The following is a 16994-nucleotide window of genomic DNA, read 5'->3' as shown; positions in this document are numbered from 1 at the left end:
TTTATATTTGTGATTTGGTTATGTTTTATCTTAAACGGGGCAAACTAGTTAAAATTATAGCGAGAAAAGGAACAGGTCAAACATATTGATATTTTAAGTTTATGTGTACTGCAGAACACTTGACATAACATTCTTTTTCTAAGATTTTGCTTATAATTGCAATTAATCTAATCAAAATAACCACAATATCATAGCATAAATAACCATAACATTCTTTTTCTAAGATTTTGCTTATAAATTATAAGATTAATTGCAATTATAAGTTATAATTGCAATTAATCTAATCAAAATAACCATAATATAGTGGCAGTGCCTTAACCAGGGACATATTCGATTGTGCTTGAAAATTAGTTTGACCCGTTACCTAACCTGCCCGTGTTACCACCTTGGAATAATTATTACATCAAATTTGAAATATGTGTTAGAAATAAAATAGAATGTTGGGATCAAGCTCATCATTTCCCATTATTACAAAAGCAACCTTTTACAAAAAGGAGAACATACTTTATTTTCTTAATGATTTAGGCATAGAGCCGTTTGGCTATTTTCTGTATAAGATAGCATTTATCTTCCAAATGTAAAGACAACTGAATTCAGTCAAAATATTCATATTCAAAGCAAATACAATTACAATTCTTATTTTGAACATGGTATCAGAGCAAGTGTTGATGATCTAGGATCATTCAAATCACTGCAACTCAATCATTTGCCTTCTTCTTTTTTTTTTTTTTTTTGAGTGGTTATCATGTCTGGAAACGATGACATCCAAACTCAAAACACCCAACTTATCACAGAATTAACTAGTCAATTGGCTAGAAATCTTCAAACCAACAATGAAAATCAATCACAAAGGCATCCTGATTCTTTAAAAATCAGTGTTACCCTTAACAACTCAAATTATTCACTTTGGTCTCGTATGATCAAGGTTGCCATCGGAGGTAAATCCGAGGCCCTCCTCAATCACTTAACAGAAGATCAACCAACAAGCAACAACCAGAAGTGGAACCAGGAAGACTTGGTGGTCTTTTCCTGGATCATTCAAATCATAGAGCCACAGATTGCAAGCAATCTTACTCAGTTTCCAACAGCAAAAACACTATGGAATGCTCTAATAACAACCTACAGTTCTGGAAAAGACAAGCTGCAAACCTTTGATTTACATGTCAAAGCCAACAATATCAGGCAAGATGGTAAATCAATTGAAGAACTGTGGTTGAAATTGCAAGGAATCTGGGGTGAAATCGACATAAGAGATCCAAATCCAATGGAACATCCGAATGATATTGTCAAGTATAATAACATCAGGTCAGAACAAAAACTATTCCAGTTTTTAAATTCTTTAGATCATAAACATGACAATATCAAACGTGAGCTATTAAGAACCGATCCATTACCCACTGTCGAAGGAGCTTACGCTGCCATTCGAAAAGAAAATGCACACCAATTTATATTTAACAATAAAACGGATGCCCTTACCCAATCTGGCATAGCCACTGGCCTGGTAGCACCGGCATCAAAATTCAAGGATTTCGACGGCCATGGGTTGCTATCAAGAAATCAACAGCGCCGGTCAGACTCCACGTCATCATCCCGGGATAAAGACAACCTTAAATGTACAGAGTGTGGTATGAAACGACATACCAAAGATCAATGCTTCAGAATCGTTGGATATCCCGATTGGTGGCCTGATGGACACAAAAAGGGAAAAGCTTCGATGGTAACGACGGCTACAACCAGAGGCAAACAAGGAGATAACGAAACCGGCACCACCTCTCAAGGTGGTTTTGGTTTACTTGCTGCCGATCCACCATCATCATCATCATCCGGTGAAGGTAACAAGGGGTTGGGATTAGGGTTTAAATTCCCAAATTTCATACCCACCAACATAAATAAAGTGGGTAGGGTAAAAAGAGATAATGGGATAGATGATACTGGTTCAAAGTCGACACCCACCAACATAAATAAAGTGGGTAGGTTAAAAAAAGATAATGAGATAGATGATGAGTCGACACCCACCACCGAAAATAATGCCTCAAATAATAAATATGTGGACCCAAATAATATTCTTGTAAAAATAACAAAACTTTTGTTAATAAAACGTTTTTAAACAAAACTTGTTTTAAACAAAACTTTTTTAAAACAAAACTTTTTTTAAATAACACTAAAGATTTTAAAGTTAAAAATAACGTTTCGTCAACTAATATTGTTTCAAATAAAACCAAAAGTAATGAGTGGATTATTGATTGTGGTGCCACCGATACTATGACTTTTAATAAAAATGATATTATTATAAATACAAAACCAACCAAAACCAAAATTAAAACCGCTAATGGCGGTATTTGTAGAGACCCGTCCTAAACCATCCGGACGAAGTCCATATCGATTATAAACGATTCATAACAGTTGATTACATCGCGAGGTACTTGACCTCTATATGATACATTTTACAAACATTTCATTCATTTTAAAAGACAAATTACATTTCATTGAAAGTTGACGACATGTGTACCATTTCATAATACATCCAACTATAATTGACTTAATAATGATCTTGATGAACTCGACGACTCGAATACAACGTATTTTGAAATATGTCATGAATGACTCCACGTAATATCTAATATGAGCAAATGCACAGCGGAAGATTTCTTTCGTACCTGAGAATAAACATGCTTTAAAGTGTCAACCAAAAGGCTGGTGAGTTCATTAGTTTAACATAAATAATCATTTCATAATTTTAATAGACCACAAGATTTCATATTTCCATTTCTCATAAACATACGTCCCATGCATAGAGACAAAAATATCATTCATATGGATTGAACACCTGGTAATCGACATTCACAATATGCATATAAGAATATCCCCATCATTCCGGGATCCTCCTTCGGACATGATATAAATTTCGAAGTACTAAAGCATCCGGTACTTTGGATGGGGCTTGTTGGGCCCGATAGATCTATCTTTAGAGTTCGCGTCAATTAGGGTGTCTGTTCCCTAATTCTTAGATTACCAGACTTAATAAAAAGGGGCATATTCGATTTCGATCATTCAATCATATAATGTAGTTTCGATTACTTGTGTCTATTTCGTAAAACAGTTATAAAAATTGCGCATGTATTCTCAGCCCAAAAATATAAAGGGTAAAAAGGCAAATGAAACTCACGCTTATAAATATTGTAAAATAGTTATTAAAACATTGCATGTATTCTCAGCCCAAAAATATATATAAAAAGGGAATAATGAAACTCACGCATATAAATATTGTAAAACAGTTAATAAAGCATTTGCATGTATTCTCAGCCCAAAAACGTAAAGAGTAAAAGGGAGTAAATGAAACTCACAATATTGTATTTTGTAGTAAAAATACATATGACGACTTGAGCAAGTGTAGGGTTGGCCTCGGATTCACGAACCTATAATATTTATATATATTAAAACATATAAATGTAGTCGACCAAATTTATTCTTAGTTTATATATTTTATATATTTAATTTGTAATAAATGTATTCTTATTTAGAAAATATTTATTTAATATAATAATATTGTTAATATGAAGATAATAATAATAATATTTTGTTATTATATTTATATAGATATAGATGTTAATAAATAATTATACTAATCATTATAATAATAATAATAATAATAATAATAATAATAATAATAATAATAATAATAATAATAATAATAATAATAATAATATTAATGATCATAATAAAAGTACTTAATTATTCATTTAAATCATATCTTAATTATAATTTTAATCATTCTCATTTTAACATTTGTATTTATATTTTTTTATTTTTATATTTATAATCTTACCAATAATCCTACATTCATAATCTTAATTATATTATTAATGGTAAAATCAATATCAATATTAATGTAATAATAATAATAATAATAATAATAATAATAATAATAATAATAATAATAATAATAATAATAATAATAATAATAATCATAGAACTACCTTAAAAGGGAAAGCTTCCAAAAATAACGGCTTTGCTTGGGCTCAAACTCTAGACCTCTCGCTTAACACTAACACTCCTAACCAATGGTCCACTCGATCCATTCTTGTAATTATTCGTTCGTTTAATAATTTAACCTATGCTAACTGTTATCATTTTCAATCATACGCATCACCATCACCTTCGTTTGTTAACAGCAGTAGTGAACATCTTTATCTTTTAATTATCTCCTCCACCATCAAGGAATCATAACAGTATCATCATCTCCAATTATCATACATCATCATCATCGTTTTATGACATCATGATCATCATTCGTTTACAATCATCATTATCATCATCAATCTTTACAATACACACCATCATCATCGTAAATTCAATAAACATCACGCTATCATCTTATCGTCACCTACATGATCTTCATAATCGTTAATATAGTATCATTCTTCGTCCATCTTCTTGATCTTCATACGCGAATCATTATCATAAACTCATTCCATCACTTCATTCTTGTTATTTCATGTATCATATTCATCGTCGTCCCTCTTATTCTTAATCATCACCATGTCACAAATTAACAGAATTAAGATTCACGAGTTGCAGCAACATTGAATTCGGCTCATGCATATGTCGGCCCAACTACCATTTCACAACCCAATTAGTTAAACTCTTTTTAGTTATATGGTTTAAAAAAAAAAAATGACCCAAGTAATAACCAAGAAAATCTCGGCCCACCCTAGCAAATCGGGTAGCCCAAGAATAACTCTACAATTTGCTACAGTTGCATACTTCGTTCATTTTTTTTTTAAATCACAGCTGGTTGTAATGTTGATGAGGACCTTTGTTTATATAAAAAAATAATATAACCATTGATATCATTGCCTCCACTTGGTCGGCCATATGTAAAAAATGCCAAAAGCAATTTCCATTATTATGTCCTAAACATCTATCACTTTGTATATTTAATCAATATTCTTGAGCTGTGTTCGATAATAAAAAGGACACAAGAATCATTTGAAGGGTTGTGACTTGTGAGTGTTGGAGTTCAACGTAAACAACATTAAAAAAAAAATAATAGAGAAATGAAGGTTTACAAGGATAAGAGAAAGTGAGATGGTGATTCATAAAGAGAAAATATAATGATAGTGGTTGTTCCAGTGGTTTTGTTCAACCAAGAAGAAACAGAATAATGGCAACAGTAGTGTGGCGAGTGGTTTATGCAGGTTTACAATTGCAGTTGCAGCATTGCGAGAAAGAAGAGAAAGGCAGCTGAAAGATGTTGTGCAAAGCCTGATTCGAATTAAAGAAGAAAAGAATTGTAAAGTGGGTTCTAGTTTCATGTATGACAAAACATAAACGTTTGGGTATTACAATGGTGATGGGTGGTCAGGGAGAAATACAAAGGTGGTTATAGTTCAAATGGTGTTGTTTGAAAGTGATTAGGTGATGGGTGTCTAAAACCGTAATAAGAGAGAGAGAGGTCGAGATGATGGTGGAAGAAGGTGGTAGGATGGCGGTTTGATAATGGGTTTGATAGAAGGTTTGGATGGTGACTCGAACAGTAGAAAAGGAAATGGGTTTATGGTGGTTTGGTTCCATGGTTCTTTTAAGTAGGTTATAGATAGATGATGGTGAGGACGGTTAAATGGGTTTACGGTGGTTGTAATGAAGGTGAACCTCGGCCAAACCCGTGAACCAGATGAGAATGATGATACTAAAATGTTGATGAAGAAATTTGTGTCGTGTATATTGTAGTAAAGCAAGAAAAGAGTGTGTTATATATATAAAGTTAATAATAATATAATAATAAGATATTCTGATCCAAAATGCAAAAGTTTAAGAGAAACAGTGAGAATCTTGGAGTAATCCAATTCTCAATCACGGATGGAATAATATGAAGTGGGTTTGTCATGCAGATAATTGAACAATCATCAAACAAGTTGATGATAGAAATAATAAAATATAATTAATAATCGTGTAAGAATAATATAGCAGCCCCAAATTTGGATTACTCTACCGACACCCAATTCGTGGAGTATTAAATCGTGCTCCGTTGATAATCAGTGACGGATAAATGTACTCAGAAAATTCTCATATTTTTAAATTAATTATATTTATTTATTTTGGTCAATATGGTTTAAAATTCAATCATTAAATTTAATAAATAGAATTACATCAACTGTCCCTCTCGATTCTGGGTAAAATATGAAAAATGTTGAAATTTATTAATTAGCTTTTAAATATATTTTTAATAAGCCTAAAATTCATATAGCTCATTTTCGGATCACTGTTTATTTTAAAATCACATAAGTTCATTTATAACTTGTTTATTATCAATCGAATGATAATTGAGTGTTACTATCATTTTTCAAATAAATTCTAAACTATATATATTCAATACACTTTATTTATATATATAGATACTTTTAAAATAATAATCATTATAATATCCTATTTTTATTTTACTTTACATAAATAAATTTTAGTAACAACAACATACAATATTTAAACTTATGTTTCCAATTATATATATATATATATATATATATATATATATATATATATATATATATATATATATATATATATATATATATATATATACACCTATCAAGTTACAATTAATTGTTCGTGAATCGTCGGAACTTGTCGAAGGTCAAATGATTTCATAAAATAGTTCAAAAATTTTGAAATTCAATTTAATAGACTTTTCTTATCATGTCGAAACCATATAAAGATTAAGTTTAAATTTGGTCGAAAATTTCCGGGTCGTCACAGTACCTACCCGTTAAAGAAATTTCGTCCCGAAATTTGAGTGGAATGGTCATGGATGACAATAAGTATGTTTTCATGACAAATATGAGCTGATAAATAGAGTTTTATTATCATTGAGTAATATAGATAAATCGATTCGATTATGTGAAGCGTACGAGTGAAGCTGTCTCAAAAGGAATGGAATGAGAAAATCAGTTTCGTCCTAACTTTTGACGTTGTCTTAGTTGAATTCCGGAATTCAAGGGATTTAAAGAAAATCTCCTAAATCCCAAAGATTTGTTTCTTCGGCGAATAAGGAAATTAGGATCTCTCTAATTAAATGCGGAGATCTGTCTTGATTTCACTATCAAATATTTCACTATAAATTAACTTCTTCCGTTTCGTATCATTTACCATTCCTATACTAAATTCTCAAATTCAAAAGATTATGACAATGCTTAATCCAGTTCTAATCCTTGTCCTTATTCTTACTATCTGAACAATTATTCTCCTTTTCCATCTTCACCAGAGGAATCTGCTTACTTCTTCTTTTCCTTTGGTGTGATAGTGCTTTTAATTCTCCCGTGTCTTTATGTTACGATAAACATTGATATACACGGTTTGTAATTTATGTGTTGTTATCGGGCTTTATATTCTCCCTTTTATTTCAAAGTCCCTATTTCTGTCTTCTATAATCATTGACATTCACAGTTAATGCCCTCTTTTATTTGCTGCGATTTATACCTCAATTTCTATTTTGGAGTTTTTGTCCTTTCGTTTCTCCTTCTTGCGATTAAGCATTTCTTGTAATGGTCCAGAATTCACAGATATGAATTTCGGAATGAACATAGTTAATGTTCTAAGAAGGAAATCGTAATGGCACGATTTTGTTTTGTTAAATTACTAGAATTCAAGAGAAAAGATAGAACTATCAAGAAATTATGTTCTTGATATGTTTATAGAACGTAAAAGTCGTGTAACATGGCTCATGATGACGGTAGGATCTGTGAATCATCACGTTCCATTAGAAACTTAGCATGACTTACTGTAATATAATCAAGTTGATCAAGTGTCATTATATTATACTAACTCATGCTTCAGTTCCCAACATTACTTCAAAAACATTCATATTTTAAACTCGAAGGTTTCAGAATTTAGAACTAAAATAGTTTCTTATATGATGTGATACAGATAGCGCGAAGAGATAAATGATTTCAGATAAGATTAATTATGAAAATATCTTCAAAAATATGGAGGATATTTATAATGGAAGATACGATGATATCTTAGAATTTCCAATATCGATGGATGATGATGAAGATTTGTCCGTAACAGTGTAGAATCAGGAGCAAGTTATTCATTAATGACTTCAGCAGATACTGAATCATTTGGATTCTTTGAAGGCAGGTTTAGTCTTTGCGATTTGTCCACAGCCTCCTTCATGATTTGCTCAATCCATTTATTAGTTCTAACTTTTCTGAGCTTTGCCAACATACTATTCTTTCCCATCAAACTTCTGACGGTTAAGGTCATTTACGGTTGTCTACAATTTATGCTGCTTCATTCAGCTTTTTCAAAACTCAAAGAACTGATTCGTAGGCTAGAGTGCTTTTCAGAGTTTCAGAATGAAAGATCATAATTCTAAGAGATAAATGTTATATGTATACATATAACTATTGATGTAGAAATGCGGCGAGATTTAAAATATTGATTGCTGATTACCAGAAATTGATATGGCAATTCTCGTTACAAGATGTGGATGAATATATGATAGGGTTTCGGTGAATGTAATGATTTTTCAGAAAGTCAGAGATTAATGGAGTTGCTGGTAAGTTTACTGATAATGTGGTGGAATATAAACGGTTCCCCGATAAAGATGACGAAAGGCAACTTGTATATCACGGTTATAATAAGGCTAATCCGAATGAAAGTCGAAGTTGATTTGCTGAAGCTGTGACAAAATTGGCTAATTTGGAGAGGGATTGTAAAGTTACTTTCGATAATAACAACGCCAAAAGAGCTAGCACAGATACGTGTTAAACGTTTACTCAGTTTCCGAGAGTTTTCCAGGTTCATAACTATACGCATCAATCTTTTCTTCCGTAGATGAAGTGCGGTTGGTTCATCCTCTCGATTGAGGTGTTTTCAAGAATTATGAAAGGTTTGAACGCAGATTGTAATCGTCAAGATATAAATGAGTTTTAAGTTGAAATCAAGTGGCAAACTTGAAGAATTGTTTAGTTTCATATGTTATAATCAATATTTTAATTCATTTTAATTGTCCAATATTATTTGTCCACAGTCGATAGTCCACAGTTAACGGTCCAATCATTCATATATAGTTTAATATATAATATTCCAATTAATTAATACGTATCGTGACCCGTGTACATGTCTCAGACTCGATCACAACTCAAAGTATATATATTATTATAGAATCAACCTCAACCCTGTATAGAGAACTCGATCATTACTGCATATAGAGTGTCTATGGTTATTCCAAATAATATATATATATATATATATATATATATATATATATATATATATATATATATATATATATATGCGTCGATATGATATGTCAAAACCTTGTATACGTGTCCCGATATTTAAAGTGTGTAAAATAAATACAGAAATTAAATGATGATAAAATAAAATGCGTAAGGTAAATAACAGAAATTAAATGGCGATAAATAAAATTGCGATAATTAAATTGTGATAAATAAACTGCGATAAATAAAATGTAAACAGTTAGCTAGGAACAGTTAGCTAGGATTTTGTTAGCGTGGATTCTTAATAGAATTTCTCATAGTTAATTCGTTTGTTTCTAACAAATTTTATTTTGTCCAATGTTTTCTTCATTATGCCACTTGTTGGATTCTAATAAGTCAAAATCCAATATTAAATTGAGTGAAAATGGTTATTCTGCGGTGAACGGATACGTATATCTGTGGATATAAGTAGGATATTAAATGACTGTTGAATTAGATTCGAAGAAGGTACAGTGTAACTTATAAATGTGAAATCTAAATATTCCTAGGGTATTACCTACCCGTTAAAATATTTTCACCATTAACAGTTTGTACGAAAGAATTTTTAATTATAATCTTTATAAAAATATATATACATATATATTTTCTTCAGATGTAATCATGGATTCATGAATTAATATGATATTAATCTCATTTGATTTTCCATTAGAACAAGAATATATAATCTCTAAAACATTAGAGATTACATTATCGCTATGTCGAACGAAGATAAATGATGTAGAACGTCATGTAGAACGATGATTATACTCGAGGTACAGAATGAGATGTCGAAGCTGGTGACGCAGATGTTGTTGTTGGTGGTACTAGTGCTGTTGGTGCTGAGGCTGGTGATGTTACTGGTGTTGGTGATACTGCTGGTGCTTGCAAATTGTGTACCATGCCCTCTAAAGTTAACACTCGAGCTCGGAGTTCTTTAACTTCTTCTACTAACCCTGGTTGGTTATCAGTGTGAGGTAGAGGTCGGATATCTTCTCTAGTTCCATTAATGGTAGCCTCAAGACGAAAAATTCTTGCAAAAAGGGTATAAACGGTGTTGCGAACAGGTTCACCGATGAGCGGGTCGAGTACACCAAGGTTAGGTGGTAGATTCGGTTCATGATATGGAGTACCTTCTTCCCTTCTCCATAAGGTGAGTATGTCGCGAACCCACCCCCATTTTATCCAGTAATCACTGTAGTTGATTGATTGGGGTGCTCCTGTCACGCTGTCTTCCGAGTCAGAGGAACGTGGTCGATTCGTAGAGGCCATCTTACGCGATCACAGAAAAGATTTTTGATATGAAGAGTTTAGTGACAGCAATTGATAGTTGGATGTATTCTCAATGCATAAGATGCATGGATATATATAGTACCAGGATCCCTTAAATTACGGAGAAATTTACGAGAGATATCAGGCAAGGTCTACAGTAACAGATACGCTAAGATATGAATTGTCAGATACGCTAAGATATGAATTTTGTCTATACACTATTCATGCAGTCAATGCAGTAAAACGTGTCTAGACTAAGAATAATGAGCAGGTAATTTCCTAAGGATGATAAGCAGATGATTTCCAACAAAAATGATAAGCAAAACTTTTGACATGCAGACACGGTCGAAGTCCAGACTCACTAATGCATCCTAACGACTATCAGTTAGACACACTAATGCAAGACCTGGTTCACTAAGACCACCGCTCTGATACCAACTGTAGAGACCCGTCCTAATCCATCCGGACGAAGTCCATATCGATTATAAATGATTCATAACAGTTGATTACATCGCGAGGTACTTGACCTCTATATGATACATTTTACAAATATTTCATTCGTTTTAAAAGACAAACTTTCATTTCATTGAAAGTTGACGACATGTGTACCATTTCATAATACATCCAACTATAATTGACTTAATAATGATCTTGATGAACTCGATGACTCGAATGCAACGTCTTTTGAAATATGTCATGAATGACTCCACGTAATATCTAATATGAGCAAATGCACAGCGGAAGATTTCTTTCGTACCTGAGAATAAACATGCTTTAAAGTGTCAACCAAAAGGCTGGTGAGTTCATTAGTTTAACATAAATAATTATTTCATAATTTTAATAGACCACAAGATTTCATATTTCCATTTCTCATAAACATACGTCCCATGTATAGAGATAAAAATATCATTCATATGGATTGAACACCTGGTAGCCGACATTCACAATATGCATATAAGAATATCCCCATCATTCCGGGATCCTCCTTCGGACATGATATAAATTTCGAAGTACTAAAGCATCCGGTACTTTGGATGGGGCTTGTTGGGCCCGATAGATCTATCTTTAGAGTTCGCGTCAATTAGGGTGTCTGTTCTCTAATTCTTAGATTACCAGACTTAATAAAAAGGGGCATATTCGATTTCGATCATTCAACCATATAATGTAGTTTCGATTACTTGTGTCTATTTCGTAAAACAGTTATAAAAATTGCGCATGTATTCTCAGCCCAAAAATATAAAGGGTAAAAGGCAAATGAAACTCACGCTTATAAATATTGTAAAATAGTTATTAAAACATTGCATGTATTCTCAGCCCAAAAATATATATAAAAAGGGAATAATGAAACTCACGCATATAAATATTGTAAAACAGTTAATAAAGCATTTGCATGTATTCTCAGCCCAAAAACGTAAAGAGTAAAAGGGAGCAAATGAAACTCACAATATTGTATTTTGTAGTAAAAATACATATGACGACTTGAGCAAGTGTAGGGTTGGCCTCGGATTCACGAACCTATAATATTTATATATATTAAAACATATAAATGTAGTCGAACAAATTTATTCTTAGTTTATATATTTTATATATTTAATTTGTAATAAACGTATTCTTATTTAGAAAATATTTATTTAATATAATAATATTGTTAATATAAAGATAATAATAATAATATTATTTTGTTATTATATTTATATAGATATAGATGTCAATAAATAATTATAATAATCATAATAATAATAATAATAATAATAATAATAATAATAATAATAATAATAATAATAATAATAATAATAATAATAATAATAATATTAATGATCATAATAATAGTACTTAATTATTCATTTAAATCATATCTTAATTATAATTTTAATCATTCTCATTTTAACATTTGTATTTATATTTTTTTATTTTTATATTTATAATCTTACCAATAATCCTACATTCATAATCTTAATTATATTATTAATGGTAAAATCAATATCAATATTAATGTATTAATAATAATAATAATAATAATAATAATAATAATAATAATAATAATAATAATAATAATAATAATAATAATAATAATAATAATAATAATCATAGAACTACTTTAAAAGGGAAAGCTTCCAAAAATAATGGCTTTGCTTGGGCTCAAACTCTAGACCTCTCGCTTAACACTAACACTCCTAACCAATGGTCCACTCGATCCATTCTTGTTATTATTCGTTCGTTTAATAATTTAACCTATGCTAACTGTTATCATTTTCAATCATACGCATCACCATCACCTTCGTTTGTTAACAGCAGTAGTGAACATCTTTATCTTTTAATTATCTCCTCCATCATCAAGGAATCATAACAGTATCATCATCTCCAATTATCATACATCATCATCATCATTTTATGACATCATGATCATCATTCGTTTACAATCATCATTATCATCATCAATCTTTATAATACACACCAATAGAGGCGGATTCAGTGTGTTAGAGGGGGGGGGGGCCGCCCGCCCTCGGTGGATTTCGAAATTTTAGTGCAAATTTTTTCGGTTTTTCGATTTTGCCCCGGTGGAATTTTTTTTTTTGCCCCAAACCCTTCATATTTTGCCCCAAACCCTCCATATTTTGTCCCAAAACATTCATATTTTGCTCAAAAACCTCTAAATTTTGCTTAAAAAACTCTATATATTTTGCCCCAAAACCTCTATATTTTGTCAAAAAAAATTCTTACGTTTTAAAAAAAAATTCACCCCCGGTGAAAAATTTTCCTGGATCCGCCACTGCACACCATCATCATCGTAAATTCAATAAACATCACGATATCATCTTATCGTCACCTACATGATCTTCATAATCGTTAATATAGTATCATTCTTCGTCCATCATCTTGATCTTCATACGCGAATCATTATCATAAACTCATTCCATCACTTCATTCTTGTTATTTCATGTATCATATTCATCATCGTCCCTCTTATTCTTAATCATCACCATGTCACAAATTAACAGAATTAAGATTCACGAGTTGCAGCAACATTGAATTCGGCTCATGCATACGTCGGCCCAACTACCATTTCACAACCCAATTAGTTAAACTCTTTTTAGTTATATGGTTTTTAAAAAAAAAAATGACCCAAGTAATAACCAAGAAAGTCTCAGCCCACCCTAGCAAATCGGGTAGCCCAAGAATAACTCTACAATTTGCTATAGTTGCATACTTCGTTCATTTTTTTTTTAAATCACAGCTGGTTGTAATGTTGATGGGGACCTTTGTTTATATAAAAAAATAATATAACCATTGATATCATTGCCTCCACTTGGTCGGCCATATGTAAAAAAAATGCCAAAAGCAATTTCCATTATTATGTCCTAAACATCTATCACTTTGTATATTTAATCAATATTCTTGAGCTGTGTTCGATAATAAAAAGGACACAAGAATCGTTTGAAGGGTTGTGACTTGTGAGTGTTGGAGTTCAACGTAAACAACATTAAAAAAAATAATAGAGAAATGAAGGTTTACAAGGATAAGAGAAAGTGAGATGGTGATTCATAAAGAGAAAATATAATGATAGTGGTTGTTCCAGTGGTTTTGTTCAACCAAGAAGAAACAGAATGATGGCAACAGTAGTGTGGCGAGTGGTTTATGCAGGTTTACAATTGCAGTTGCAGCGTTGCGAGAAAGAAGAGAAATCCAGCTGAAAGATGTTGTGCAAAGCCTGATTCGAATTGAAGAAGAAAAGAATTGTAAAATGGGTTCTAGTTTCATGTATGACAAAACATAAACGTTTGGGTATTACAATGGTGATGGGTGGTCAGGGAGAAAGACAAAGGTGGTTATAGTTCAAATGGTGTTGTTTGAAAGTGATTAGGTGATGGGTGTCTAAAACCGTAATAAGAGAGAGAGAGGTCGAGATGATGGTGGAAGAAGGTGGTAGGATGGCGGTTTGATAATGGGTTTGATAGAAGGTTTGGATGGTGACGCGAACAGTAGAAAAGGAAATGGGTTTATGGTGGTTTGGTTCCATGGTTCTTTTAAGTAGGTTATAGATAGATGATGGTGAGGACGGTTAAATGGGTTTACGGTGGTTGTAATGAAGGTGAACCTCGGCCAAACCCGTGAACCAGATGAGAATGATGATACTAGAATGTTGATGAAGAAATTTGTGTCATGTATGTTGTAGTAAAGCAAGAAAAGAGTGTGTTATATATATAAAGTTAATAATAATATAATAATAAGATATTCTGATCCAAAATGCAAAAGTTTAAGAGAAACAGTGAGAATCTTGGAGTAATCCAATTCTCAATCACGGATGGAATAATATGAAGTGGGTTTGTCATGCAGATAATTGAACAATCATCAAACAAGTTGATGATAGAAATAATAAAATATAATTAATAATCGTGTAAGAATAATATAGCAGCCCCAAATTTGGATTACTCTACCGACACCCAATTCGTAGAGTATTAAATCGTGCTCCGTTGATAATCAGTGACGGATAAATGTACTCAGAAAATTCTCATATTTTTAAATTAATTATATTTATTTATTTTGGTCAATATGATTTAAAATTCAATCATTAAATTTAATAAATAGAATTACATCAACTGTCCCTCTCGATTCTGGGTAAAATATGAAAAATGTTGAAATTTATTAATTAGCTTTTAAATATATTTTTAATAAGTCTAAAATTCATATAGCTCATTTTCGGATCACCGTTTATTTTAAAATCACATAAGTTCATTTATAACTTGTTTATTATCAATCGAATGATAATTGAGTGTTACTATCATTTTTCAAATAAATTCTAAACTATATATATTCAATACACTTTATTTATATATATAGATACTTTTAAAATAATAATCATTATAATATCCTATTTTTATTTTACTTTACATAAATAAATTTTAGTAACAACAACATACAATATTTAAACTTATGTTTCCAATTATTATATATATATATATATATACACACCTATCAAGTTACAATTAATTGTTCGTGAATCGTCGGAACTTGTCGAAGGTCAAATGATTTCATAAAATAGTTCAAAAATTTTGAAATTCAATTTAATAGACTTTTCTTATCATGTCGAAACCATATAAAGATTAAGTTTAAATTTGGTCGAAAATTTCCGGGTCGTCACAGTATTATACAAGTCAAGGGCGGGGGAATAGTTAAAATTTCACCAAATTTAAATTTAAAAAACTGTCTTTATGTTCCCGATCTTTCCCATAAATTACTTTCTGTTAGTCACGTGACAAAAGAACTTAATTGTACCGTCTTATTACACCCTACATTCTGTATCTTACAGGACATTAGAACGGGGGAGATAATTGGGCGTGGTACTGAACGGGATGGTCTGTACTATGTGGATGAGGTCACTAAAGATGGTAGGATCATGCTAGCTCACGGGACTCCAGATAGACAAGCATGGTTGTGGCATAGACGTCTTGGTCATCCGTCTGCTGGATATTTGCGCATTTTATTTCCTAATTTATTTTCTTCAAATAATAGTATTGAGTGTGAAACTTGTATTTTGGCCAAAAGCCATCAAAACTCGTTTAAAACTAGTAATACAAAGACCGAACGTCCCTTTGCTTTAGTTCATTCCGATGTATGGGGACCCGCAAGGGTTAATGGGGGCACAATTTTCTATATTTTCTTTTATTTATTGATGATTGTACTCGTATGACTTGGACATATTTTTTAACTAACAAATCCGAAGTATTTGATAAATTTACTACTTTTTCCAACATGATTCAAACACAATTCCAAAGTAAAATACAAGTTTTAAGATCCGATAATGGTGGTGAATTTGTCAACAGTCAAATGAAACTTTTTTGTGAAGAAAGGGGTATTATTCATCAAACCACGTGTCCACACACACCTCAACAAAACGGGGTGGCTGAAAGGAAAAATCGTATTTTATTAGAAATAATCCGTGCCTTAATGATTGAATCTAATGTTCCAAGGTCTTTTTGGTCTGAAGCTCTTGCCACCGCAACTTATCTTGTAAATAGACTCCCAACTAGAGCTCTAGAACTTAAGAACCCTCTTGAAGCCTTAACTAAATTTTATAAACCTCCATCTAATCTCACCCTAAGACCTCAAATATTTGGGTGCACGGTTTTTGTTCACATTCCTAAAATAGAACGAACCAAATTTGATGCGTGTGCTGAAAAATGTGTATTTGTGGGATACGGGGTAAATCAAAAGGGGTATAGATGCTATAGTCCAAAAAGGAAACACATGTACACTACAATGAATTGTGATTTTTTGGAAACTGAATACTTCTATACCCAACACACAAGTCAGGGGGAGACAGACTCTGGTGACGCTGTAAGTTGGCTAGATATTCCATCATCTGAAGAAGTGACTCATCATACCACTCCACAAAGTCCTCCTCCAGTCAGTACTACGGTTAATGATCTTCCCGACCACACAGAGGTAAACACCGTATCTCCT

The 16994-nt window shown here is 31.8% G+C and overlaps 1 protein-coding gene across 1 annotated transcript; it reads left to right on the top strand.

The window, feature by feature from the left end:
* The first annotated feature begins 745 nt into the window (after positions 1 to 745).
* Positions 746 to 16221, top strand: LOC139902344 (uncharacterized). Its single transcript, XM_071884986.1, has 2 exons — positions 746 to 2068; positions 15841 to 16221. Exons 1-2 carry the CDS (start codon positions 746 to 748, stop codon positions 16219 to 16221), a joined length of 1704 nt encoding a protein of 567 aa, XP_071741087.1.
* Positions 16222 to 16994: the final 773 nt, after the last annotated feature.

This window comes from Rutidosis leptorrhynchoides, chromosome 1, assembly GCF_046630445.1.
Source record: "Rutidosis leptorrhynchoides isolate AG116_Rl617_1_P2 chromosome 1, CSIRO_AGI_Rlap_v1, whole genome shotgun sequence".
In the NCBI taxonomy this organism is placed as follows: domain Eukaryota; kingdom Viridiplantae; phylum Streptophyta; class Magnoliopsida; order Asterales; family Asteraceae; genus Rutidosis; species Rutidosis leptorrhynchoides.
The sequence above is the reverse complement of the archived record's forward strand: the minus strand, read 5'-3'. Positions and strand labels throughout refer to the sequence as shown.

Bases quoted from the DNA above. Each gene is read 5' to 3' on its own strand.
- LOC139902344 (XM_071884986.1), top strand. From the start codon at position 746: ATGTCTGGAAACGATGACATCCAAACTCAAAACACCCAACTTATCACA. The intron at 2,069-15,840 runs GTAAAAATAACA...TGTATCTTACAG, and splicing joins TGGACCCAAATAATATTCTT to GACATTAGAACGGGGGAGAT.